This window comes from Neoarius graeffei, chromosome 17, assembly GCF_027579695.1.
Source record: "Neoarius graeffei isolate fNeoGra1 chromosome 17, fNeoGra1.pri, whole genome shotgun sequence".
NCBI classification, from domain to species: Eukaryota; Metazoa; Chordata; class Actinopteri; order Siluriformes; family Ariidae; genus Neoarius; species Neoarius graeffei.
Window position 1 is genome coordinate 29,753,835 of NC_083585.1, and position 27,625 is coordinate 29,781,459.

The window sequence follows — 27,625 nt, forward strand, 5'->3', positions numbered from 1 at the left end:
AAGGTAAAGGTTACTCGAATCTTAATGCATCAATGATTACAGGGTGATGACTTTATTACAAGTGCGAGTAGTTCCCCCCCCCAGACACTCACATATTCTTGAATGGTGTTCGGATGCTCAATACCCAGCACTCTCTCACTCATCAGAACAGCTTTCTGCTGATTACTGAGGGCCTGGAAAGGAAGACATTCAATATGAGAAGTAGTTTAAAGCAATGCATGGAACAGAGCGAGAAAACACGTGTACGGACCTCAGGGTGGTCTCCTATGATGTAATTGAGGCGAGCCAGAAGGCGCAGACAGGCACAAATCTCCACATGCATGGCTCCATACACATTGTTGAAGAGGTTCAAGGCTTCGTTGATTAGCTCGCATCCTTCCTTAAGGAAACCTAAAGACACGGGTGTGCAACCACTTAAGTCAGTGACATATCATGCAAACAAGATGCACGGCATTTGCACTGGAGCTTTCTGTAAAACTGCTATTGTTAAAGACTCAGTACAAGTAAAACTGAATTAAATTTAATTGCGGAACGTGAAGAAAGAGCCAAAACAAGTAGAGTCCTTTAGAAGCAAAACTGCAGAATATTCCAGCCCAATATTCTGTCGTTAATAGATTTTGTTCAACCGTAACTTCAGCTCCGAGTCTCACTCCAGCCAGTGCATAATTTTGGAAAAAAAAAAAAAGCATACAAGGGGTTGTGAAAGAAAAGGGGTGGGGATGTAAACTCCTGTGAAGGAGTCATTTTGATCAGCATATAACAGAAAATGAGCACAGTTTTACAAAATCCCACCAACTAGAGGATGTTCTTTTATTTTTTTAAATAAATATTTCATGACGCAAGTACCAAACGTCAACTCTACATCATTATCAGCCTTGGAAGGTTCAGGATCATTTTAACCAAGAGAAGGCATTTTGAGACATTTTCAACCCATAAAATCCCAAATTTTATTTTATTTTTTTTAACCCTCTGGGGCCTGAGGGTATTTTCTGGCACTCCAATGATTTTGGCATACTCTGATTTTGTTGGCAAGTTCACCAAATCTAAGCAGTATTTTACAAAAGTCATATGACTTTTGTATTCAGCACAAGTTCAGCTACAATAATCTCTCTGTAGTATGTGTGTCATAATTGTAATTTTTAAACTAGATAGAACTCGACACCAACGGTGTCGATGGGGATGCCTCCGCCTGGTACACTACACGCCTTATTAAGTTGTGATTTGGAGATGGACATTTGACCTCATAGTAATCGTGACCTGGTGAAATTACTTGTATCAGCCTTGGAGATACTGTGTTCGCAAGGTTTTCAGACAGACATTTGACCTCACAGTGACTTTGACCTTAGACCTTTTGATCTCAAAATCTAAATCAGTTTATCTTTGTCCCCAAATGCACAAATGGTGAAAGTTTGGTGAAATTCCTTTCATTCACCTTGGAGATATTGTGTTCACAAGGTTTTCGGACAGACATTTGACCTCACAGTGACCTTGACCTTAGGCCTTTTGATCTCAAAATCTAATCAGTTCATCTTTGTCCCCAGATGCACAAATGGTGAAAGTTTGGTGAAATTCCTTTCATTAGCCTTTGAGATATCGCATTCACAAGGTTTCAGGATGGACGGACACACGCACGCACAACCTGAAAACATAATGCCTCCTGCACCTTACGGTGGCGGAGGCATAAAAATACCAGATAAATGAAGCTGCTGTAAAAAGCAGTTTTAGAACAGTGACGGAATGCGTGTGTGTGTGTGTGGGGGGGGAACACACACACACACACGACCTTACCCATTGTGACGAACCATTTGATCACTTGAGGGGATTTGTTCAGTCTTAGGAATGTATTGAGCACAAAAACTTAAATCTCCTCCATTGATTTGGACAATTAACTGGCCATCAAAAAAAAAAAGTATGTCCTATTGTTTTGGGATAAAGGGTTGGCAGTAGGAGGGGTATTCAATGAGAAGAGTAAAAAATTCCATTCCATTCAATGAGAAGAGTGAAAACCGCTCCCACTGCTAACTTTTAATCCTGTCAGATTAACTCTTAATCCCATCAGGTCAAGTGATCAAAACGGTTCGTCACAATGGGTAAGGTCATGTTTTTTCACATATTCTAAAACTGCTTTTTACAACAGCTTCATTTATCTGGTATTTGACTATTCAGTGGGTCTTAAAATTAACTCTTGTACCTTTTTACTCAGTTCAGAGCCACAACCAACTCTGTTACACAGTTACTCTAATTTTGCTCCCACTGAGTTTTACTCTCAAAACAGAGCAGTTAACCATTTTTAAGGAAAAATACTTTTAACTCTGGAAAAATTGCTCAGTCATTTTTCCTGTGTATGCACTATAGCGCACGCTGATATGCTCATAAGAAATATTTACACTTAAGTTGATCTTCGGCTGAATTGAGTCAAAGTAAAAAATAAATAAATAAATAAATAAATAGGGGGCTGCTCATCAACAGTGTCGCAGTTATCAAGATTGAATTGAATCGCTGTCCTGAATCATCCAAAGCACATAAAATCTGTGTGCCATCTCACAACAAGGTTTACCTCTAAACAGGCTGCCTAAACTAAGGCTGACAAATTTTATCCTGTTTACGATGGGCGTTCCAACAGCAAAAGAGAAACCAATCGACAACCAAAGAGTGAAAGTGATTATCATGTCATTTCCATGTGAATAGTCTTTTATGAACGTGCAAGTGACTCCGAGGTGACAAGTTTTATTTTTCATCTAATTTAGGTAATTAAAAAAAAAAAAAAATTTATATATATAGTGATTCCACGCTTATAGGTACTGAAATGGGGACATGAACTTATTTTTAAAAATTCACCTAAAACCATTTCTTTTTTTTACCATCAGGTCCCAAAACATGTAATCTTTAATGAATGATATGTTAAAAGATAACTTTAATTTTCTGAGATGTAATAAAAACATATTTATATGCCAAAGTCAGAACGTAACAGAAGTGTTGTGGACATATATATTCTCAATATTAACAATGTAGAATTACTTTTTGAAACATAGGAAGGTGATGTTTTAGCAAATATAATTAATAAACAAGTGTAGTAGAATAAACATACACATTCTTTCAATAAGATTAACATGGTATATAGCTAGATTGTAATTAATTTGTAACAGACGCGAGATGGACAATCGTAACAGAAGTAATGTAACAGACATCATTTTGGAACTCATAGGCTTGACTTTGGCATATAAATATGCTTTTATTACATCTCAGAAAATTAAAGTTATCTTTTAACATATCATTCATTAAAGATTACATGTTTTGTGACCTGATGGTAAAAAAAGAAATGGTTTTAGGTGAATAAGTTCATGTCCCCATTTCAGTACCCATAAGCGTGGAATCACTCATATATATATAAAATATTTGGCAGTGGGCACACAGAAAAGTGTAAAAGTTTGTCAATATGTTTATCACACTTGAATGATTAAAAATTCCAAGATATTTATCCAAATACATGACCTACTCATTCTAAACCTGCAGAGCTTCACCAGCGAAGTTCTCGACCCCAGAGGGTTAAATGGTCATTTTGTCAATATTAACACCAGCATTGATGTTTCATCACACTCCAGTCACATTCAGTTTACAGCTCAAAAACACATTCAAGTGTGCAGTACCTCTTTAATCTCCTGCATTTAAAAATCAAATTACGGTTTTGTTATTGTTCTGAAGATCAGTTCCATTACCTTGCTGGACTTTCGCTTGCCCGCTCTGGAAGAAATGAAAGGCATCGGAGGCTTTAGGGTTGACGTGCTTTACGACTGGGAAGATGTTCAGAATGTCTTCCTCCGTGAAAGCCGGCTTGTGACGGCTGTCGAAGTTGTACTCCTTTATCAGGATCTGCACAGACCGACAGCATAAAGCAATGCCTCATTGCAGACCGGAGTGTCTATCTGCCATGCATAAAACATTTGCTGAAATGGGCCCATTGACAAAATCATTACCTGGATGCCAGCTTTGATGGAGATTTCCCTCAGGAGGGTGATTTTCTGCAGGCCGTATTTCTCTACCGCCTGGTCCACACCCTCACTGCCAAAACAAGCACAGAGCACCACGTTGCAGACTTTGTTTTCACTTGCGCTCGATTTTTTTCCCTTTAATTCTACTTTGGTTGTATGATATCTAGCTGCAATCTGGATCACGTGTCATTTTTTTCCCCCTCCTCTTCCTATCAGCAAATTGGCACACTAATATATGCTACAGAAACTCAAGGTGTGTAAGGAATTGCATCTTGGCCCTCTGAATCAAAAGTAAATTCAACTGTAAAGGTACATAAAATATTCTCTTCATTACCACTAAAATTCAATAATATAGAAATAGTCGAATGTAAAATTTCCTCACCTCTGTAGAGCAAAGTGGTAATAAGTGCGAGCCTCGGTGCTGATGTTCTTCCACAGTTCGCTGGGGGTCAGGCTGGCCCAGGCCGTGTTATCTCCTCCTCCAGGCACCCTGTTCCGTCTCTTCTTATTTTTCTTGCGCGAGACCAGCTCGTCTGCAGGCAGGTGGGCCACGGCGTCTGGGAAAGAGCTCAGGAAGCAGTTCAGGAAGTGGCTCACTGCAGCAGACAGGGCTGAAAGCTCAACGCCCTACAATTTGCATGCAAACAAATAGGAAAAATGTACATTAAAACCCCACAAGATGCATTTAAAAAAAAAAAAGCTTATAGTTCACAAAAACGAGAGCTCACCTGGAGGTAGGTTTTAAAGATATGTTTGGTGCATCTTGTGATCAGTTCAGTGATTCCTATTCTCTGTAACAAGGAAAACATGGATGAAGTACAGCACTGGCATAATCCCAAGAAGCAAGAGAGATGATATGAGAATTAAAAGCCTTACATAGAAATGATCAAGCTGTGATTTTGCAGGCATCTTGTCCACAAACTCCAACACGTTGCCAAGATAGCGCACGTTGATGCCACGCTGATGGAGGGCCTCGGTCAATGTGGTGCCATCCATTGGCAGGGCAGTATGGTCTAAACAGTCTTTTATCTGCAGAAGAGACACAGTGGTCACCAAGTTGAAAAACACATACGCAATTTCTTCCCTCATCACCAGTAACCACCTTATCCTAGTCAAGGCCACTAGAGATGAAAGTGGAGCAAAGAAAAAAAAAAAAAAAACCCTGAACTTTTGAAAGTCAGTCAAACTAAGATGGGGCAACGTCCCCCCCAAAATTTTTAATAACAACGTAAAACCCTGCATTCTAGTGCATTTTAGTACTTATTTTCACTAAAACAAGTTATAACTTTTAAGCCTTTTTCTTTCATGTACATTAATGATTAACATGTCAAAAATATCAAATTTAATTCCCCTAGTTAATGAGTAATTTTCAGGAGTGCGTTTAGAAAACGCAGTGATTTTCCTGCTACACAGTTCATTACTTTGAAAAAAATCGGACAGTTGAAGGTAAACTCAGCAAAATCCCAAAACAGTACTGTTAAAAAGTAAAGGTCTGTTAGAGTTTCTAAGGCCCTGTCCACACGGCAACGGATTCAGGTGAATCTGATAAAATTGTTTATCGTTTCGGCCTGGCATCCACACGGCACCAGCATTACGAAATCTTTTGAGAACGGGTCCCAGAGTGGAAAAATCTGGCAACGGCCCCGTTGCGAAGTCGTCTGGATGAGTAGAACGGATTTGTTTACGATGACGTCACAACCACATGACTGTCAGTGCTTCACGCCAGGTAGAAGTGTAACGAACTTGATGCGAGTTGTCAACAAATCCTATAACTTGGTTCATGAAACGCGCTTACAAAATATTTTCACTGTGAATATTTATTGTGTAATGGTGCAAAGTGAGAGAGAGAGAGAGAGAGAGAGAGAGAGAGAGAGAATAGCCCTTAGGGCAGAGTCTTTAGTCCAAACACTGCGGAAGTACTGAGTATAACCAAACCGCGCACCGCCCGTGCGCTTTCCAAAAACAATCCCGCCAGCAAAAATAGGGGAAAAAAAAAAAAAAAAAAAAGGAGCGATCTCACCTCTTCAGATGTTGGTTTAAGTCCAACAATACATTCCTCAAAAAGGGCGTAGAAGAACAAAGTAATCCATCAACGTGTAGCATTCAATTTATTCCGGACCATTAAAGAATTCTGGAGGATATCAGAATGTTGGCGTACCGGCTTCCATCTACCCCCATTCATTCCTCTTTCCGCGTCTTTCGTTTTGCGCTACTGATTAATAATCAAAACTTTGTGGCTGATGCTACAGAAGAAGGGGTTTATGCGCATGCGTCTACTACTTCTATTGTTCTGGTGTCTCCGATGGGACCGTCTTACAGCGCACGTAGAGGTGTGGCATGTGTATTGCATCATTTTCAGCAAGCGTTGCGTTGCCATATGAACCTGATATTTTACTGATCCGTTGCCCATGTGGACGCGATATTTAAAAAAAATAATAATAAATCTCGTTGCCGTTGTCGTGTGGATGTAGCCTAAAGCTTTCAGGTTTCAATGTTGGGGACATTGAGCCTCGTTTATCAGAGTTGTGCGTTTGCAGAAGCTAAAGTGAACTAAACATTTCCAATTCATATTTATGCGAGTTGAAGCCAATTGTTTACATTAGTTCGTATTGTCTGGAAATTAAAAAAAAAAAAAAAAAATGAATACCAAATTTCTCATGTAAATCAGGGGCGTAGCTAGGATTTTTCGTGTGTGTCACATACTGACTGGCAGCCTGAGTGCATTATGTAACAAAAAATAATTACCATTGCTAGTTTTAGGTAGGGCGGCACGGTGGTGTAGTGGTTAGCGCTGTCGCCTCACAGCAAGAAGGTCCTGGGTTCGAGCCCCGGGGCCGGCGAGGGCCTTTCTGTGTGGAGTTTGCATGTTCTCCCCGTGTCCGCGTGGGTTTCCTCCGGGTGCTCCGGTTTCCCCCACAGTCCAAAGACATGCAGGTTAGGTTAACTGGTGACTCTAAATTGACCGTAGGTGTGAATGGTTGTCTGTGTCTATGTGTCAGCCCTGTGATGACCTGGCGACTTGTCCAGGGTGTACCCCGCCTTTCGCCCGTAGTCAGCTGGGATAGGCTCCAGCTTGCCTGCGACCCTGTAGAAGGATAAAGCGGCTAGAGATAATGAGATGAGATGAGTTTTAGGTAGCTTAGAAACCGGCTCTTCCATTATTGCTATTTCTTCCATGTTTTCTTGATGATGTGTTCTAGAAACAGCACTAAAACTTAGCTTCAAAGCCTCAAAATGGGTCATTCCGTGCCAATTCACCTAGGGGTCCCCAGGTCACCCCCTCAGATTTTGCTGGAAAAATTCCTAAAATGTAGATCTACAGGTTTCTACAACCCTTGCAAATTATTAGCTTTCAATTCCTCATAGTTTCTGAAAAACAGGCCTTTGAAATTTGACCCCCTAAAAGCTAAATTTGCAAAACATGCTTTCTTCCAACTTCAGGAGCTTATAATTTTAAAATGGATTTAACCTGGAAGCCAATATTGCAGATATTTACTAAATGGCATCCATATTTTCAATTATGCCATCAGTTAGCCTCTGAGATGCTTATTTATCACTCTGTAGGAAGCCAAAAATGGCTTTTCGGCCAAAATGAGCTAAAATAGGGTGTAACTATAGGAGCCATTCTGGAAAAATGGATCAACTCAGACTTTTCTCCTCGTAACACAGTAATTATATGGTCATTATCTGTTCATAGGTACATTTTTTCCAGGATAACACTGTTAGGTGATGAATTACAAAAGTTTTAACATAAGCCCATCTCTCCGAGGGCCCAAAAATAGCCCATTTTTGCCCCCCAGTTTGACCATGTGGCTAGGGGTTCAGGATCTTCTAATTTTTTCTTGATATTGTCTCCTATAAGATGTATCAACTGACCAAATTATTTTAACAAACACCTACGGCTTCATATTTAAATCAATTTTTATGTACACAAACTTTTTTTATGATTATTCCATTTTTCTCATATTTATCAGCTTATAGGCCTGAAATGGAACTATCCTGGACAGAGGTACTACAGAGTTTTATAATCTGCCATAAAACAGTTTAGATTGTTGAATCAAAATACCTCTAGAAAATGTTTGAGTAGCATCTCATTTCTTTACTACATACAGATACACATGTACACTATATAATATGCATGTATACAAAAGACAAAGAGTCATTTTTACCACTTTTAGAAAACTCCTTAATGCCATTTTCATCTGTCCTGACTCTTAATATCTAGTATTAAAAGGTGTATAATGTTACATCTTAGAAAACAGATCTTGAACATGCTTAAAGTCATGCTGTGACAGTTGATACTGACATCCTCCAGATTTTATGTCGGAGGCCTCAACCACACAAAGAATGTCCAGACAGACAGGCTGACTCTGCTGTCCCTAGACTGTCACTCCATCTGGTGGTGTATGCCATAGCTAACATGACTTCAGTAAACTGTTAAAGTCCTGTTGGACAGGTTTTTAAATAAAACTCCAAACATGTATGGATCATGATTGAAACAATATATTTATGAATAGCAAAAGTACCTAACATTATTACCAGCACTTTAGGAGTAGAATAATCAACCTCACTTAAGGACCTCTTCATAAATAATTACCAGTTTGGGCCAAATTACCATTTTCAGTTTCCCATAGATAGAAAACTAGCATTCTTCAGGCATTCTCATTCCAGAATATGAAAATGTGTATGCCAGTTTATAGATCTGTGCAGTATCACTTTTCTATATAGTTCTGTTTCAGATTTATAAGGTCCTGAATATGACAAAACAGTGATTTATGAAAAAAACATTCAGTTACATAAAAATTGATTTAAATGTGAAGCCATAGGTGTTCGCTAAAATAACTTGGTCAGTTGATACATCTTATAGGAGACAATATCAAGAAAAAATTAGAAGATCCTGAACCCCTAGCCACATGGTCAAACTGGGGGGCAAAAATGGGCTATTTTTGGGCCCTCGGAGAGATGGGCTTATGTTAAAACTTTTGTAATTCATCACCTAACAGTGTTATCCTGGAAAAAATGTACCTATGAACAGATAATGACCATATAATTACTGTGTTACGAGGAGAAAAGTCTGAGTTGATCCATTTTTCCAGAATGGCTCCTATAGTTACACCCTGTTTTAGCTCATTTTGGCCGAAAAGCCATTTTTGGCTTCCTATAGAGTAGACCTGGGCATTCTATGGCCCGCGGGCCACATCCGGCCCGTTGTGTGTCCCTGTCCGGCCTGCGAGGCCAATTATAAATTACAAAATAAATGGGGAAACCCCCATATTCCGAGTGCAATATAATGGTGTGACTTATTTTGAAAGCGCTACATTCATGGTTACGTTCGAACGTGCGAGCTGTGCGTGAACGTCAACTGCAACAAGTGAGGATAGTCAGCACGTCGTTGTCAGTCAGGCATGTCAGCTAAATTGTATATATAATAAATAAATGTAAATAATAAATTGCACTGATTCAATGACTGGTTTTGTTTTCTTCTTTATATGTAGCCTACACCACAATTCCACATAGCCTATGAATAAATATAATATTAATATTAATTATGTATTGACATGAATATATATTAAGTAGGGTGGATTCAGGTAAACTGGGCCACTTACGCACTGAGCTTTTCATTTCTTCCAATTTTACTGACCAATCACCACAAATGTATTTAAATTGTTGCAACATTACTACTTTATTTGCTTTAAGTCATTTGGATGCCATAATATTTCTGTGATGAATGAACGAATGAATCTTTATTGTCCAAGTGTGGAAACTTGTCTTCAGTTTCACCACATAAAAAAAAAAACAAACAAAAAAAAAAAAAAAACACATATGACTCCATTTCATGTAAAAATAGTAAGGAATACTACTCTAATAAATAGATGATTAAATTAAGTGTAAAAATTTTAAAATGTAAAAATAGTAAGGAATACTACTCCAATAAATAAATGATTAAATAAATAAAACAAGACTCATCTTGGTTTGCAAAAGTCGCCTACGTGTTGGATACAATTCCCACTTTGTTTATCATATTAACTGCATTGGGAACAAACGATTTCTTGTATAGGTTTTTAATGATTTGGTACTCTAAAACGCCTCCCTGAGGGTAAGGGTACCCCTAAAGGCGCGGGGGGGGGGGGGGGGGGGGGGGGGGGGGGTCTTTCCAAGTTTGCAAAAAAAGTGGCCCAATTTACCTGAATTCACCCTATATTAAAAAGGTGCGCCTTACATCTGGTCAATAAAATTACAACCTAAATTTATCGTGGCCCTCTGACACAATTTTGGTTTCTCATGTGGCCCCTTGTGAAAAATAATTGCCCACCCCTGCTATAGAGTGATAAATAAGCATCCCAGAGGCTAACTGATGGCATAATTGAAAAATTTGGATGCCATTTAGTAAATATCTGCAATATTGGCTTCCAGGTTTAATCCATTTTAAAATTATAAGCTCCTGAAGTTGGAAGAAAGCACGTTTTGCAAATTTAGCTTTTTGGGGGTCAAATTTCAAAGGCCTGTTTTTCGGAAACTATGAGGAATTGAAAGCTAATAATTTGCAGGGGTTGTAGAAACATAGATCTACATGTAAGAATTTTTTCAGCAAAATCTGAGAGGGTGACCTGGGGAGTTTCCAGAAATTTAGGCGAGTTGGCACAGAATGACCCAAATGCAACTTTGACGGAGGGAAAAAAAAAATAATAATATAATAATTTATATATATATATATATATATATATATATATATATATATATATATATATATATATATTATATATATATATATATATATATATACATACAGTGGGAAAAACAAGTATTTGATCCCTTGCTGATTTTGTTGGTTTACCCACTAAGAAAGACTTGATCAGTCTGTAATTTTAATGGCAGGTGTATTCTAACATGTGGAGACAGAATATCAGAAAGAAAATCCAAAAAATAACTTTTAAATATCTATATTAATTTATTTGTATTTTATTGAGAAAAAGAAGTATTTGATCCCCTAGTAACCATCAAGAGTTCTTGTTAATACAGACAAGTTAGACTCTCCAAATTACCTTGTCACCTAAACTGAAGACACCTGATATCACTAATGATTTGTATAAAAGCCACCTGGCCACAGAATCAATTAGTTTGTCAGACTCCAAACTCTCCAACATGGGAAAGACTAAAGAGCTTTCTGTGGATTTAAGGGAGAAGATTGTAGACCTGCACAAGACCGGTATGGGCTACAAAACCATTAGCAAGAAGCTGGGCGTTAAGGTGACAACTGTTTGTGCAATTGTGCACAAGTACAAGACTCACAACATGATCATCAATCGACCTAGATCTGGGGCTCCAAACAAGATCTCACCTCGTGGGATTTCCAGGATCATGAGAACGGTGAGAAATAGACCTAATACAACACGGGCAGAGTTAGTGGATGATCTTAAAGCAGCTGGGATCACAGTCACCAAGCAAACAGTTGGCAACACTTTACACCGCAATGGTCTAACATCTTGCAGTGCTCGCAAAGTACCCCTGCTTAAGAAAACACATGTGCAGGCCCGCCTGAACTTTGCCAATGAACATCTGAATGACTTGGAGAGTGACTGGGAGAAGGTGTTATGGTCAGATGAGACCAAAATTGAGCTCTTTGGCATCAATTCAACCCGTCGTGTCTGGAGGGAGAGACATGCTGCTTATGACCCCAAGAACACCATCCCCACTGTCAAGCATGGAGGTGGTAACATTATGCTTTGGGGGTGTTTTTCTGCACAGGGCTCCTTCACCGTATCAATGGGAGGATGGACGGAGCCATGTACCGTAAAATCCTAAGTGAAAACCTCCTTCCCTCTGCCAGGAAGCTTAAAATGGGTCGTGGATGGGTCTTCCAGCAGGATAATGACCCAAAGCATACAGCCAAGGCAACCAAGGAATGGCTGAAGAAGAAACGTATCAAGGTCATGGAGTGGCCCAGCCAGTCTCCAGACCTGAATCCTATAGAAAATCTATGGAGAGAGCTGAAGCTCAGAGTTGCCAAGCGACAGCCACAGAATCTTGATGATTTAGAGGTCATTTGCAAAGAAGAGTGGACCAAAATTCCTCCTAATATGTGCAGAAACCTGGTCATCAACTACAAAAAATGTCTGACCTCTGTGCTTGCTAATAAGGGGTTTGCCACAAAGTACTAAGTCCTTTTGGCAAGAGGGTTCAAATACTTATTTTCCTCAATAAAATGCAAATAAATTAATACAAATTCTTTAAAGTCGATTTCTTGATTTTCTTTGTGATATTCTGTCTCAGCATGTTAGGCTACACCTACCATTAATATTACAGACTGATCGAGTCTTTATTAGTGGCCAAACCAACAAAATCAGCAAGGGATCAAATACTTGTTTTCCCCACTGTGTATATATATATATATATATATATATATATATATATATATATATATATATATATATATATATATATATAAAAAATTGCTTACCTATCTTCACGTCAAAAGGAGGAAAGTTTTGCTTGTTTTTGACACGGCAAACAAACAACACGAGGAAATGCTTGTAATTCGCAACTAAAAAGACTGCAGCTACACTGGCAGCTTGAACATGCTTTCTAGTGCGATTGTGTTGCGCTTGCGCCGAACGGTGTCAGTCCTGCGCGCCTTAGCTCGTGCACCTGAAGCCTTAGCTCGTGCACCTGAAGACGCGCGCGCGCCTAATGAGTTCCGGCACACGCGCCATTAACAAAGAACGCCTGTCTTTAAATCAATGAACTATGTTTGGGCTATTTAAGGACTGTGCCCATGCAAGGACGATGCGAAGTATTACGCCGCGTCTAGGAACGCAAAAAATCCGAAAAATAAATTTCTCCATTTGGAAAACCGGAGATTTTCAAGAATTTTGTCAAATATCCAGATTTCTGGGTAAATCCGGAAGACTTTCATCTATAGTCACGGAGGAGACAGTACAGTCAGGAAACACTGAAAGCTAGACGGCCTTTCGATTTCATAAAACCGGTGGAATTTATTTCCCTCTGAAATTTGATCATTGGGATAGAGGTTTATTTCTGGAATCTCTCACAAAAATATATCAGGCCATTCTGCAGCTGGGAAGTTATTTAATTTGAGGGGATTCCCGAGCAAATAATGTGCATGAAATCCCTCGCTTTGCGCAGTCAAGCAGACAGAGGAAGTCCGTGTGCACATCTACAGGTTTACCTTCTTCTTTTGGGTTTTACAGCAGCGGGCATCCACAGTGTTGCATTACTGCCATCTACAGGTTTACCTTTGAGCGTGCACTGACAGTTCCATCATTCTGTTGCTAAACGAACAGCTGATCACACCGAGGTGCTCACTGAGCGCCGATATTTATTAGTTTGGTTCTGCGTTTCCTTTCCTTCGCAACATAACGTTTTTTCTTCTCGCTCTCGGTTACTGTAGTCGGTCTTTCACGTTTCATTTGCACATTCACATCCTCCATTTTCCTCTTCCATTCCAAATTTGTATCCCACAATGCCTTGCGTGAACGGGGAAAGCCCACCACATCATGCATGGCGTAGTAGCTTGAATTGGGTCATGGTGAAGCAGGAAAAAACAGCGGAGAATTTAGGGCCATGTGGCCCCAAATTCATTAATTGTTCTATTTAAAAAAAAAAAAAAACTAATAAAATTGCAAGTCTGTGATTCAAATTCTGTAGCTTTCAGGTCCACTCAACAAAAATAATTGGGTGTCGGGGAAAATTCTTTTTATGACAAACACTTGAAAAATCTGAAAGGCAGTACAGCTTGAACACGAGGGACAATTTCGAGCATGCAATCCAGACGCCAATGTGTTTTTGGCTGGAGTACTCAAAGGAGACCCGGGACACTGGATCTGTGAGGCTGTGACTCCACCTATTTCACTAAAACATCACTCACCAAAGACGGGATCTGACAAGACACCAGGAAGGATGCTGCATCTTTGAGCAGCTGCTTCTGCTTTTGGATGTCGTCAGCACTCTCTTCTGGGAAACGCACTCCTACAACACAAGAACAGAGAGCCCCACAGCTGCTTATTTAAATCAATCAACCTGAGAAAACAAAACAGGATTCAGAAAATGCTCTTATTTTCCATACCCGGGGAGAAGATGTCTGGGTTGAAGCGAATGTCAAAGGAAGTGTTGCTGATGGAGCCCACCGCTTTGCAGGCGTTGAGGACGACCTCCCGGCTTTTCGGGTCTGTTTCCAGTCCACAGACAAAATGCAAAAGTTAGAAACGGTTCACTGCGACGTCAATTATATTTCAACCCCACACCAGTTAAACAAACAGTGCACGCAAGTACCAAACAGATCAAATGAAACATTAAACGGAGGATTAGCGCACAGGAGGCAGACTGATTAGCAGGAGTAAAAGCTTCATAGCCTCACCATCATCAGTTATTCACACCGCAAATCTTCAATAATTTGACTTCATCGTTAATTAAACCATGTTGCCAAGTCAGTGAGCATGTGATTGAAAATTAAAGGAGGATGAGAAAGATATCATCGTCAATTCTTGAGTTGTTTTCCATAAATGAGCTTTGAACAGGAACAGGAGCACACGCACTAACCGAGATGCTGATTTAATACCAGAAGGGGTCAGCAAAGCTCTGAATGCACTACAAAAGAAATGGGAAGTGCATCTGATAGTGCAAGGACAGACAAAGACGACAGCTAAAATGTGTAAGCGTATGCAGCACATAGACCTGCTGCATCTCCGTTAGCCGTGTGCTCCTGTTTCTCACAGCTCATGATAAACTGTTCGCATGACGTACCAATCCCAGATCCATCTTCTGCTGCTAAAGATTCAGCCAGCTCTTTAGCCTGAGCTAATCCTGGTATAGTTTCAAGGGCCTCCTTACCCTCCAGAGGACTGTCACAGCCTCCATTGTGGCTCTCTTGACCTGTGTTTTCATCAGCACCCAATGAGACGGTACCATTAGTGGTTACTGCAGAGTTTTCTGTAGGCGTGGCCTGCTGGTGCTCGGCTGTTTCAGGCGTCTGCGTGGATTCGGAGGAAGTTGGAGAGACAGAGGTTGGTGCTGCAGTTTCAGTGGTGTTCTCTGAGGCTTCTGGAGTCGACGCTGGCTGCCTCTCAGCTTCGGCTGTCGCGTTCTCAGGCAAGGCTGCAAGCTTGCTGTCTTTACTGGCTTTGTGCTGCATCAGCTGGAGCGCTGCCATCTTCATGAAAAGGAGATACCTTTGGCCCACAGAAAGTTCACACTGTTAAAGCTGATGATTCACAATACTGTCTGTACTTTGTAAAGCAGTAATTATTACAAAGCACAAAGTAATTTTCTCAGATTACACTTTTGCCCAGGCCAGGCACAACTGGTTTAAACAAGAAGTCCTTTTTCTTTTTTTTGAAAGATAAAAAGACAAAATCACTAGTGTTTATGATATCCATATTAGACGGATGTTTGCTGTTAAATCTCTCAAGGCAGAATATTTTGAACCTTTAAAAATGAAAAGAATATACAGAATGGTATGAAGAAGCAAGGAGGAGACTGATGTCTTTAGAACTGTAACTTTAGGGGTATTGGACTGAACAAAAGAGCAACTTCTGTTTCTCTGAACCCAGTAGACCATTATGGACTGGGTGGGCGCGGTTTCAGTTATCCCATGAAATCAAGTCATACATGAGCTGATAGCCGACGAGATCGAGTGGAATAACTGTTTCATTCTGTCCACATTCACTGGATTTTGAGAAACAGAGCATTTTTTGCAAATGTGATAAAGAAAAACTTATATAAAACATCTGAAAAAAATCATTTCCACTTAGAATGGAAACAAACTGGCAAAATGACCGTAGCAATTTGTGAAAAATGCTATAATAATTCTTGAAAAAAAAGTTCTTACCATCAAATACTTTTATTCCATATTTTGTTGCTTTTTCTGTATTTTTAGGGGTTTTGTTTTTGTGGAGGTTTTTTTTTTCGTCCTCGGTTGGTTCAGCGACACACACCGCCGTTTTGGTTTTCCTTTACTTACAGCAGGGCTATTCAAATACATTTGCAGGGGGGGCCAAACTAGAAAATTACAAAATTTGTGAGGGCCGGACGGACAATTGACAAAATTGATTTCACCTAAAGACAATTAAAATATACTAAGGTACATAATATATGAAATAAAATAAAGGTACATTATTCTTTTCCTTTATTATGAAATATAATGAAAAATGGTACTTTAATAGATGAGGACACGTTGTCTTTCATTTTTTGGTCAATCGTTTCATCAACAACCACCAGCATGCAGTCTTTAATAGTCTCCGACTCGGTGAAGTGTCTCTTTTTTCTTGTCAGTATCCACGCCACTCGTAGAGATGCAATAAAAGCTCTTGTTCTGTGCAAAAGCCACCAATTGCACGCTGACTTTGTTCAAAAGAAGTTACCAGTCTGTCTGTTCTCCTTCGTCTCTCCTCGGAGCCCTCTCGGTATTGCTCAGAAAATAAAGCATGTTTTGTTGTAAAATGTCTCTTCACATTGTACTCTTTGACCACAGCTACGGATTCGTTGCACAGTAAACACACAGGTCTATCGCTTGCCGTAGTTCGCAAAGTAAATAAGTACTTTTCAGTCCATTCGCTTTGAAATTTACGGTTTTCTCTGTCAACTTTGCGATGTTGCACGGACAGCGCCATGTCGCCACTGCTGGAGCTTCATGGAGTGCATCACATCGTGAGAATGAGTGTTTGTCACCATGGAGACGACCTGTACTCTGGTCTGTGCCAGAGCGGTAGAGAAAACTGTGCGCCGCGGCAGATACGTTTTTTTTTTTTTAAATCTGCCACGGGCCGGATTAAATTTCAATCGGGCCAATTTCGACCCCGGGCCGCTATTTGAATAGGCCTGACTTACAGTATACGAGCTGACAGCCTTGTAATAGAGTAGCCAGAGTACACGATGGCTCATATCCAGTGAACATGGCTAGAAATTTATTTTTATTTATATATATATATATATATATATATATATATATATATATATATATGAGAGCGCGAGAGAGAGAAAAGAGTCAGGGCGTGCAAGTGCATATAATAGTTTGCCCCACATCACTCTTCGATGAGACGTGGTGATCTAATGTCTTGCTCAACCCTAATGATTTCATTATCGAGTTTTCCTATCTAATATCAACAACTACTGGTTACTGCTCTGGCCTGTGAAAAGTTGAAAAGAGAGGGAGAAAGAAAAAAAAAAAAGTTATTTAAATTGACATTTATAGAAAGATTTGGAGTACAATTAATACAGTCAACTGTATTACTATTTTTATCCCCCGGCATATAATGCGGGGGGTGGCTATCGCTCTGTCCATCTATAAACATTTTATTTTCTGGAACATAAGTCAAACTACTCTGAATTTTTTCATGAAACCTGACCATTATGGTGCATCAGTTGCCCCCTAAAAATGAAAAGTTCCTCCGATCATGATGCATTTTTGCTTTTATGTTCCTTTTGGTAAGAAAACACACTGGGTGAAATATTTTGACAAAATTCAAAAGTTTAACGGTGGCACCAGGAGCTCAAAGTTATGGAAAAAGCTGCTATTTTATGACTTTTATGACAAAATTTCGATCACTTTTCATGAAACATTATGGCACCTTATAGAGTATACCAAATATCTTAGACACACATTTTTAGTGCATATTCTAAATATATTATCAAGCACAGTTTGAGTTTTAGCTGTTCATTGAATCATTGTTCAACTACTTTTAAACAATACAAATGTATTATGAATCACATTAATGCTTCTCAATCCCTTGCAAAGGTTCTTAACATGATCTCTGGCTCACAAGAAATCAATAAATGGAGTCCAACACTGCGATTCAAACCTTACGCGAAAACATAAAATAAGCGTTTTTTGGCAAAAAATGAACCTCATGGTGCCACCATTAGACTTTTGAATATGGTCCAAAAATTTTACAGGATGTCTTTATTGGTGAAAAGGAACACCCAAACAAAAGTGCATCAGATTTTATAAAAGTGAGGGCAACTGATGCACCCTACTGACCATCATGTTCAGCAACTAGAGGAGTTGTACCTTTTGGGATTTCTGAGACTTATATTTTCCGTATTTCCAAAGCAACCAATTCATCCTAGGAAAATTTGGAGTGGGGTTTCATGTGGGGGGAGGGTGTGTGTGACATCTCCTGATAACTCTTGTTCATAGTAATAAACCAAGCTACATTCAGAAAGGTTATAAAATGCTGACGCAAATGAAAACTACATGTACCTGTTAAACTGGTATAATCTGCATAATATTAAACTCAACCCAGTTTTCCTGCCTCAGTATTTATTAACAATTAGTACTCGTCTTCCTTCAAACAGCAGAAGTGGTCGGAGCATACCTGTGCTCTACGAATGCCTCAATGAGTTCCTGGCGCAGACAGGCCAGGCGGTGACGATGCTGTCGAGGGAAGCCCTGCTTCTGGCTCTCGGGGTTTAGCTCCTCCCCTTCCACTGGCAGAAAGTTGAGGTCAGGAGGAAAAGTGCGTAGCAGGTCCAGGATGTAGTGGCGCCCGTCGTTGCCGATGATCCCCTTGCACTCGACAGACGAGCAGAGCTCCACGGTCATGTCCTTCTCATTGAGAACAGCATGACTCTGCACCTTCAGAGGCCGGCTCGTCTTCTCAAGCAGCTCCAGGTACTTGGGGTGAGACACCACAGTCTTTCCAAAATCAATGGAGCCATAGATGACGCTCTGCTCTTGTTCGCGCTCCAGGATGCCAGGGATGATGGACTGGGCGGTCACACGGTAGCCCCTGCGGTTGAGCAAGCACAGATAATTAGTAACATAAAATGCTACCCAGTAAGACGAACCAGGACAAGATCCTAAACCATTATAAAGGATGAAGTCATTTTTAACAAAGATTGGTGCCCATCTACCTGTAGTCTACAACCACGGTACCCAGTGTGTACAGCCCCTCCACATCAACTGCACCATACGCTCTCACTCCATTCAGGTCGTTGGTGGGGGCGGTGTGTGCTGCGGCGTCTCCTCCAAGCTCTTTGTAGTGATCACGGACATCAAAACCCAAGCTGAAGAAGATATTGTTCCAGATGAACATCTGCATACGCGTCTCCTCACCGGGATTGATGGCCATCACGTTCCCGTCAATTACAGCCATGGCACCGCGAGTAGCTGCTGCAGCGAAGTCACTATGAACCTGAAAGAAGTTTGGGGTTGAGTCCTAAACAGAAGCTACTCTGGGTTCTACTATAAAACTCATCTTGTCCTCTCTCACTTTGAAAATGGCCCTCTCTCTCAGCAAACGCTCTGGCAGGTTCTTACGCGAGAGCTCTCTTGTTGTCTGCAGTTCTTCATTCCAGTCTCTGGTCTACAGAGGCAGAGGAGATTTAATAGCAAGACTATTCTCTTAATGGTACGGATATCAAATAATAACAACGCAAAACACATTCATAACCTACCTGGCCAGGTATGTGTTCCTCATATCCCAAACGGGAGGTGTAGGCATCCTCTGCCCTCACACAGTCCATGGCATGATCAATCTGAGGAGCAGTCCAGTTGTACACCTGGAACGGTGTAGCTATTCTCTCAAATGGATGTCTTTGGACTCTGCAGGACAATTATTTCACAATCATTTGTTTACACCAAGGATGGTGGACACTGGTTGAGATGAGGCAAAAGATGCGTTAAACCAAGAAATTGTGCATCAAATCAACAAACCATATAGAATATGTGGTTGGAAACGTGTTTCAATCGAAGGAACTTTTTCAAGTATCTTCATGTGTTTCCTCCGTGAGTTGGTTAGCGTGTCTGCCTCTCGATTGGGAGATCATGAGTTCTACTCATGATCGGGTCATACCAAAGACCATCATAAAAATGGTACCTACTGCCATCTGGCAAGGCACGCTGCAATACAGATGCGATTGAGGAGTCAAACTCTCACGGTTACCAGAGGGGTAGCCCCCCATTTTAACCCTAGCTATGTAATAGGCAAGAGGCAGAGGGCTACGGAAATGGAGATCGGTGCCGTCCTATGTGCCACATGGCATGGGAAGGACTTTCATGTGTTTCCACTGGATGAAACGAAGCCAATTTCAGTGCCTTGGCCTTAAGAAACTCCCCCCGCTTTTAAGTTTGGACTCCAAAGTAGGTGCTTCTCTGTAGATCAGTAACTATAGAGATCATACCAAACAGTAATTCTTAGTCAAAGGCCAAATTAACTTCCGAGTGACGGACCCTCTTATATAAAACTGTATTTAACCAACAACGGATTACTTATTTGAACTTTTATTATAAAAAGAAGTGCGCGCGCGCACACACACACACACACACACACAAATTAAAATATTTAATCGCAAATTAATAGCTGTTCTAAAATGCATCTTAAAGGAGAACTGAAGTCATTTTTAAACTTGCTTTATTTCTTAATTAACGTGTCATTTCATTACATTTTCGGTTTTAGTAACCTTATATCGTGACTCGTACTGGCAATTAATTGCAATTAAATATTATACTTATCGGCCTATTCGGTTTTTAGCCGTGTTGAATTTAGTTCGTTTGGTCCACGGCAGGCGTCGCTTATCCGCGCGATCTTCACGAGACTTGTGCGAGACTTCGAAACATGAAGTGTCAGCCAGGTGTCAGTGCCGCCATTTTAAAAACTGTTTTCCAAACGAAATATTGCACAAAAACGAGTTTAAATGATGATTACTGCCTACTTTTTTCAAACTTTCCTGATTGCTATCAAAACAAACAAAACTCCCGGCTTTTACATCAGCATTCGAAGGAGGGCGCGCGCGTCTTTTGATGACGTTGGCAGATGTTGGTGACTTTGATTTCTGCTGTACGTTTTACTTCCGTCCTATGATGTCTCGCACAGGTCTCAACCAATCTTGTTTACGGCCATCGCTTTGACATAAGGACTGATATATTACATAGCATACAACCCCGATTCCAAAAAGGTTGGGACAAAGTACAAATTGTAAATAAAAACGGAATGCAATAATTTACAAATCTCAAAAACTGATATTGTATTCACAATAGAACATAGACAACATATCAAATGTCGAAAGTGAGACATTTTGAAATTTCATGCCAAATATTGGCTCATCTGAAATTTCATGACAGCAACACATCTCAAAAAAGTTGGGACAGGGGCAATAAGAGGCTGGAAAAGTTAAAGGTACAAAAAAGGAACAGCTGGAGGACCAAATTGCAACTCATTAGGTCAATTGGCAATAGGTCATTAACATGACTGGGTATAAAAAGAGCATCTTGGAGTGGCAGCGGCTCTCAGAAGTAAAGACGGGAAGAGGATCACCAATCCCCCTAATTCTGCGCCGACAAATAGTGGAGCAATATCAGAAAGGAGTTCGACAGTGTAAAATTGCAAAGAGTTTGAACATATCATCTACAGTGCATATAATCATCAAAAGATTCAGAGAATCTGGAAGAATCTCTGTGCGTAAGGGTCAAGGCCGGAAAACCATACTGGGTGCCCGTGATCTTCGGGCCCTTAGACGGCACTGCATCACATACAGGCATGCTTCTGTATTGGAAATCACAAAATGGGCTCAGGAATATTTCCAGAGAACATTATCTGTGAACACAATTCACCGTGCCATCCGCCGTTGCCAGCTAAAACTCTATAGTTCAAAGAAGAAGCCGTATCTAAACATGATCCAGAAGCGCAGACGTCTTCTCTGGGCCAAGGCTCATTTAAAATGGACTGTGGCAAAGTGGAAAACTGTTCTGTGGTCAGACGAATCCAAATGTGAAGTTCTTTATGGAAATCAGGGACGCCGTGTCATTCGGACTAAAGAGGAGAAGGACGACCCAAGTTGTTATCAGCGCTCAGTTCAGAAGCCTGCATCTCTGATGGTATGGGGTTGCATTAGTGCGTGTGGCATGGGCAGCTTACACATCTGGAAAGACGCCATCAATGCTGAAAGGTATATCCAGGTTCTAGAGCAACATATGCTCCCATCCAGACGACGTCTCTTTCAGGGAAGACCTTGCATTTTCCAACATGACAATGCCAAACCACATACTGCATCAATTACAGCATCATGGCTGCGTAGAAGAAGGGTCCGTGTACTGAACTGGCCAGCCTGCAGTCCAGATCTTTCACCCATAGAAAACATTTGGCGCATCATAAAACGGAAGATACGACAAAAAAGACAGTTGAGCAACTAGAATCCTACATTAGACAAGAATGGGTTAACATTCCTATCCCTAAACTTGAGCAACTTGTCTCCTCAGTCCCCAGACGTTTACAGACTGTTGTAAAGAGAAAAGGGATGTCTCACAGTGGTAAACATGGCCTTGTCCCAACTTTGAGATGTGTTGTTGTCATGAAATTTAAAATCACCTAATTTTTCTCTTTAAATGATACATTTTCTCAGTTTAAACATTTGATATGTCATCTATGTTCTATTCTGAATAAAATATGGAATTTTGAAACTTCCACATCATTGCATTCCGTTTTTATTTACAATTTGTACTTTGTCCCAACTTTTTCGGAATCGGGGTTGTATTTCAAACACTCATAACTTGCTATAGGCAGTGACTAAATAGCTGTCAGAAACAAGTTCCTATATTTAATAAAATGAGATAAATAGAATTTTAATTAAAAAAATAATAATTCACCTTCAAATCTCCTTTAAAGCTGTACTGCCTTTCAGATTTTTCAAGTGTAGGTCATAAAAAGAATTTTTCCAGACACCCAATTATTTTTGTTTAGCTGACCGAAAGCTACAGAATTCGAATCACAGATTAGTTTAAGAGAACAATTAATGAATTTAGGGCTACGTGGCCCTAAATTCTCCACTATTCTTTCTTGCTTCACCGTGACGCAATACAAGATATGTCGTCATGCATTACGTGGTGGGCTTTCCCCGTTCACGCAAGGCATTGTGGGATACAAATTTGAAACAGGAGAGAAAAACGGAGGGCGTGAGTGTGCAAATGAAATGTGAAAAGACCAACCACAGTAACGGACAGTGAGAAAAGACATGTTGCGAAGGAAAGGAAACGCAGGACCAAACTAATAAATGTCGGCGGTCAGCGAGCACCTCGGTGTGATCAGCTGTTCGTTTAGCGACAGAATGATGGAACGGTCAGTGCACCGCCAAAGGTAAGCATGCGCATACACACATGGACTGCCTCTCTCTGCTTGACTGCGCGAAGTGACATGCACAGTTGAAATCAACTGCATGAAATCGAAAGGCCGTCTACTTTTAAAAGGGATATTTTTCAAGTTTTTGGGGAGTGAGAGTAGACAAATCTGCTTGCTTTATGCAAACGTATGTGGCCAGGTGAGGAAGGATAAGGCTGGACACAGCAAAAGTTATTTTTGTGGGTATTTTATTCCTCCACTGGATTTAAAAATAAAGCAGCATTAATTTTTTATAATTTTAAGGATTTAGCACAATTCAACATGAACAAATCAATATAGTATTTTCCTTTAGTTCTAGCCTGGCAAGGCAGACTAAATGTGAATATTTAGTCTGGTCTCGGTCGTAGACATTTCCGAAGGGTGTGGGTAGGAACAACCCGTTGTCTTTCAAACTGTCTCTGTGCGTATAGGCCAACGCTCTGACCAATCAGCGCAACAGTGACTGTGACGTAGTCAGAGCGACAGAAAGCTAGCCTAGTAAACTAGACCCACCCGTCTAGCGACCAAAAATATTTTTAGTCTGGCTTGCCAGGCTACATGTTTCAACGAAAACTTCAAGTCTAATTCTTCTAAAACGGATTCCAAAGCGGAGTCAAACGAGCGCTGTTCACTAGCCGTAGCCATCTTTCCTGTTGTGCTTTCTCCAGCGTCGCGCAGCCTTGTCGTCACTCCTGCAAAAGCCCGCCCAAAGAATCCAAACAAAAACCTTGCGTTGTGATTGGCGGACACGATTTGATGCCTGGGGTGTGTTGTTGATATGGTCCGAGGCTAGACCCACTCGTAGGCAAAAATATTTTTGGCCGCTAGGCGGGTGGGTCTAGTTTACTAGGCTACTTTAGTTCTGTACTTAACTTCCAGCCTCAAACAATGCAATAAAATAAACTAAACCTCTGTGATGAGGACTCTGGACAACAGTATTGGCTATCTTTAAATAAAGAAAATAAAAATACAAAACCGACAAATATATTTGTTAAGCCACACAGCTCATAAAGATGTCTTCCAGTAAAATGCAGTAACTCCCTGGTAAATACAAAAACTGCATTTATAAAACACTCTTACATAACTCACGGATTTCTCAGAATAAAACGTTCACTCATTCTCACTCTAATATGCAGCCTGCGTGCTTAGACAGACAGACAGACCGACCCCTGGACCTTAACACATCTCCTTTTCTGCCCTCTGGACCATCAAAAGTATATATTTAAAAAAAAAAAAATTGTGTAAAGCAGTCAGAATGCAACAGTATAAATTGATTTTGTACACAAGTGCACTTTATCACGACTTACACCAACCAGCTACTCACGACATCGCTCGCACATGCTATGTCATTTCCTGCTTTCCCAAGCCACGGGGGGAGGGGCCACAGAACATGCAAGCATTAATCGTGCATCAAAAAAAATTCACATTAAAAGGAATTTGCGTTATCAAGTTAACTTTGAAAGCCCTGATAGATATTATATACACACACACACACACACACACACACACACACACACACACACACACACACACACAGGTATTGTATATGCTGCTAGTGGCTCATTGAGGGGGAATTAAAAAACACCCATGTGAAACTGCAGAGGGAAACAGGAACTCGTTCAGGAGAGGGGAAAAAAAAAGTAGTTCAAGTTCAAAGTCTTTTGGGAACTTATTAAATTCCTTCAGAATTTTTCAAACTAGGTAGAAGCATGCTTAATTAAATCAGGCCTCACCTTTTCTTCTGCAGGGTGGTGAAATTCTTCTTAAAAGCTGGGCTGATCTGACTCAGCAGTTCCACCAGAGAGTGGCTCAGAAAGCTGGGGTTGGCAGGCTTGGGGTTGAAATTGTAGGTGGTGGACCTAAACAAGCAACATTATAATTATACAGCATACCAAAACAGACATAGGTGGGGTAAATATAGAACAAAAGGAGGAGAAAACATTATATAAAACAACAGGCTTGCAGGACTCGAGTCCAGAACTTGGACTCGAGTCCGACTCGTGTCCTAATTTTACGGACTTGTGACTTGACTTGAGCACCGATGACACGGACTCATGCATTAACTGCATTTGGACTCAAATTGAACACGAGGACTGAGTTTTTCTTTATATTTTGTAACATGCCATAATAATTTGGTGCAAGATATTAATATCTACATTAATTTTTATACTAATTTTGTGCAAGAGAATGCACATTCATCTGTTCATGTCATGTTCAGGAACAAACTAACATTAAATGGCACTAAAATCTGTTCCCCCGAGCTCAACAAAAAAGTAGAAATACTCAGTTTGTTCCAGTAATCTATTCAATATAAAATTAGTTCATACTAACTGTACAGCCGCTTTGATCTAAAGGTGGGGCTATTAAATATTAGATCTCATACATCTAAAGCGCTAATGGTTAATGAACTCATTACTGATCAGGAGTTTAATGTACTTTGTTTAACTAAAATATGGATTAAGCTAAATGAATATACAGCATTAAATGAAGCGAGTCCTCCTGGATGCAGTTATATACACCAGCCTCATCTAACTGGCAGAGGAGGAGGCGTCGCGGTTATTTATAATGATTATCTAGGTGTAACACAAAAACCTGGTTATAAATTTAATACATTTGAAGTTCTTCATACTCTTACTCATTTATTCTTCTCCATGCTCTCACGGAAGGCGGTCACATTCTCTGCCTCTCCTTCCCCTCATCTTTCCTGCTTTGCTTCTGCTGTCTCATCTGTCTGTTGTCTATACTTTTGAGAGACTCTCTCCGCACTGCTCTCCGAACTAAAATCATGGAATTGATAAACTGGTCTCTTCACGCAATTGACACAATCTTCTCGACGAGAAGCCTGGGTTTGGGGGAACCAGCCTGTCCTGCCGGAACATTTGCAGCTGGCTATACGATGGATGCGTGGGAGAGGTGGTGGGTCGTGTGCCTGGCGGTTCTTTCTGTGGAGGACATTGAAGACATCTACCTATTTGGAACCATGATTACAGGACTTTTGCTGATTGGATTAGGCATTGCCCTGGTTTATCGAGGAAATCAGAAAACGGTGACCGCTGTCTAAAGCCCCATAAAGCTGCCCGACATGATTGAAGCGGTGGGCAGAGCTGTGAGCACTCAGACTGTGGCTATTCAGAACTTGAACTGCAACATGGACATCATGGAGAAGCTTTCGGCTTTGCAACGGAAACTGGATCGGAGACCAGAATGAACAGAATGGACAAACAGTAGTTGTGTAAAAGAATGCGTCTACTCGCCCCAAGACCAAACAATTCCAATCTTATCTGCTTTCGGCTCCCTCAGCCAGCACTGGCCTTGGCCAAGGCTGTTGCTGGGACAACAATTCCCCTGGAGAACACTGCTATTAGACTCTCTCGTATTCCTTCCCCCACTTCCCACGGTCGCCGTTTTTATCCCCAGTGTGACAAGTGGGCAAGTGCCATTGTCAGGAGCAGGACCGGACTGCTTGTTTGCGCTGGGTTACCTATGCCTCTGCCCCTCCCCCCTTACCCCCCCTCCCATGATCGCCCCCTCCCTCATCCCCTTGAGTCCCGAGTTTTCGTGTTGTATTGTGTTATTTTGTGCTTATGTGCTGAGGTGTTTTTTTTTTTTTTTAAATGTTCCCACACTGTACTCCCCATAGGAGCATAGTGTGGGGGTTGCTTTTTTTCCCTCCTCCCCTTCCCTCATGTTACTCTGTATTTTTCATCCCTGTCTTCCTGTCCTGTCTATTCCCCGTGTCGTATGTATGTATGCATGTGTACGGACGGGTTGACAGCTAGGGCGGCATGGTGGTGTAGTGGTTAGCACGGTCGCCTCGCAGCAAGAAGGTTCCAGGTTCGAGCCCAGCAGCCAGCGAGGGCCTTTCTGTGTGGAGTTTGCATGTTCTCCCCGTGTCTGCGTGGGTTTCCTCCGGGTGCTCCGGTTTCCCCCACAATCCAAAGACATGCAGTTAGGTTGACGTGGGGCGGCCTTGGGCTGAGGTGCCCTTGAGCAAGGTACCTGACCCCTGACTGCTCCCTGGGCGCTCTAGTGTGGCTGCCCACTGCTCTGAGTGTGTGTGTGTGTTCACTGCTTCAGATGTGTTAAATGCAGAGTCTGAATTTCACCGTGCTTGAAGCGTGCATGTGACAAATAAAGGTTTCTTCTTTCTTCTTCTTCTAATTTCACTAGTACTTGTGACTACGTGACAATAAATGCTTCATTCATTCATATAATGTATGTAGCCTCGAAAAATAGGTCTACCCAGTTAATTCCGTTACTTATTATTTACAGGCCCCCGGGGCCATATTCTGAGTTTCTTTCTGAATTTGCAGATTTTATCTCAGATCTGGTCATCTCCTTAGACAAAGCTTTAGTTGTCGGAGATTTCAATATTTACTTCGATAACCCAGAAGACCCTTTGAAAACAGCGCGTCCCTATTTTAGATTCAGTAGGGATTAATCAGAATATCATAGGACCGACCCATAATGGTGGTCACACCCTCGATCTAATACTAACATTCGGGTTAAACGTAGAAAATATAGTCATAC

General features: G+C 40.8%; 1 protein-coding gene across 5 annotated transcripts in view; it reads right to left on the minus strand.

Annotated features, from left to right (window-relative positions):
- The window catches only part of cluha (clustered mitochondria (cluA/CLU1) homolog a), a 54,355-nt gene that overhangs the window by 11,820 nt on the left and 14,910 nt on the right, over nucleotides 1-27,625 (minus strand). For 4 of the 5 annotated variants that reach the window (XM_060943974.1, XM_060943978.1, XM_060943976.1 and 1 more), the window contains exons 7-21: nucleotides 24,829-24,954; nucleotides 19,401-19,548; nucleotides 19,217-19,309; nucleotides 18,858-19,138; nucleotides 18,320-18,733; nucleotides 14,751-15,175; nucleotides 14,074-14,175; nucleotides 13,876-13,976; nucleotides 4,866-5,018; nucleotides 4,718-4,780; nucleotides 4,372-4,616; nucleotides 3,975-4,059; nucleotides 3,717-3,870; nucleotides 251-390; nucleotides 93-173 (exon numbers count right to left, since the gene is read on the minus strand). In XM_060943974.1, coding sequence (XP_060799957.1) covers nucleotides 93-173; nucleotides 251-390; nucleotides 3,717-3,870; nucleotides 3,975-4,059; nucleotides 4,372-4,616; nucleotides 4,718-4,780; nucleotides 4,866-5,018; nucleotides 13,876-13,976; nucleotides 14,074-14,175; nucleotides 14,751-15,175; nucleotides 18,320-18,733; nucleotides 18,858-19,138; nucleotides 19,217-19,309; nucleotides 19,401-19,548; nucleotides 24,829-24,954 — 2,611 coding nt within the window. The remainder of the gene's footprint in view (nucleotides 1-92; nucleotides 174-250; nucleotides 391-3,716; nucleotides 3,871-3,974; nucleotides 4,060-4,371; nucleotides 4,617-4,717; nucleotides 4,781-4,865; nucleotides 5,019-13,875; nucleotides 13,977-14,073; nucleotides 14,176-14,750; nucleotides 15,176-18,319; nucleotides 18,734-18,857; nucleotides 19,139-19,216; nucleotides 19,310-19,400; nucleotides 19,549-24,828; nucleotides 24,955-27,625) is intronic. The other variant, XM_060943975.1, reaches the window with a different exon arrangement.